This window comes from Bison bison, unplaced genomic scaffold, assembly GCF_000754665.1.
Source record: "Bison bison bison isolate TAMUID 2011002044 unplaced genomic scaffold, Bison_UMD1.0 scf7180017851375, whole genome shotgun sequence".
Lineage (NCBI taxonomy): Eukaryota > Metazoa > Chordata > Mammalia > Artiodactyla > Bovidae > Bison > Bison bison.
Window position 1 is genome coordinate 83,395 of NW_011481948.1, and position 737 is coordinate 84,131.

At 61.9% G+C, this 737-nt stretch overlaps 1 protein-coding gene across 1 annotated transcript in view; it reads right to left on the reverse strand.

Moving 5' to 3' along the window:
• NELFA (negative elongation factor complex member A) overlaps window positions 1-737 on the reverse strand; it is a 16,623-nt gene continuing 15,886 nt past the window's right edge. The window contains exons 5-7 of the mRNA XM_010850590.1: window positions 720-734; window positions 547-646; window positions 1-433 (exon numbers count right to left, since the gene is read on the reverse strand). Coding sequence (XP_010848892.1) covers window positions 249-433; window positions 547-646; window positions 720-734 — 300 coding nt within the window. The 3' untranslated portion in view covers window positions 1-248. The remainder of the gene's footprint in view (window positions 434-546; window positions 647-719; window positions 735-737) is intronic.

A 737-nucleotide genomic window follows, 5' to 3' on the forward strand; every position in this document is an offset into this window, starting at 1 on the left:
GCCCTGCAGGTCAGCGGGACTCGAGAAAAACTGAGAAAAGGTCCAAGTCTAACAGGAGGAGCTGTGGCCAAGATTAAGAAGTTACAACTTTTTTTTGGCTAAGTTTAACATTCAAAAATGTAATACTGAATCCAAAAGTGTCTTAAATCACACAAAAAGGACCCATATTAAAATTTAGAAAACAAGTCCAGGACGCCCCAGAGAAACCGGATCTAAAGCGTAAGTGGGCGGGGACGCGCCCGGCGGCCCTAGGACACGTTGGCCATGGGCTTGTACTTCTTGAAGCGCGTCCACTGGCCGGTGGCGTAGTTCATCTCGAAGACCGTGTCCACCAGCATGGTGGTGCTGCCCTGGCCGTCCGACTTGGGCAGGTCCTCCGTGTGCTCGCTCAGCTTGATCTGGATCACGTCGCCCTGCTCCTGGCACGGGTTCTCTGTGGGGCGGGCGGGGGCCGCTGGGCGGGACCCGGGGCCACAGGCCGGCCCGCCCCGCCCGCCGGGCCCGCCCCCAACCACCGCAGGGCCTGGCCCCCCGCCCCCGACCCACCTCGGGAGCCCGCCATGAAGCCCAGGATGAGCGCCTTCTCTGGCCGCGTGACCTTGTTGGCCGTCTTGAACATCTCCTGCGCCGCGAACATCTGCTCCCTCTGCGTGGAGGCTGGTGTGGGCACTGGGTCCCCCCTCCCCGGGCGCCGTCAGCACCCCAGCCCCCCAACCTACCGTGAGCGACAGGTTCTT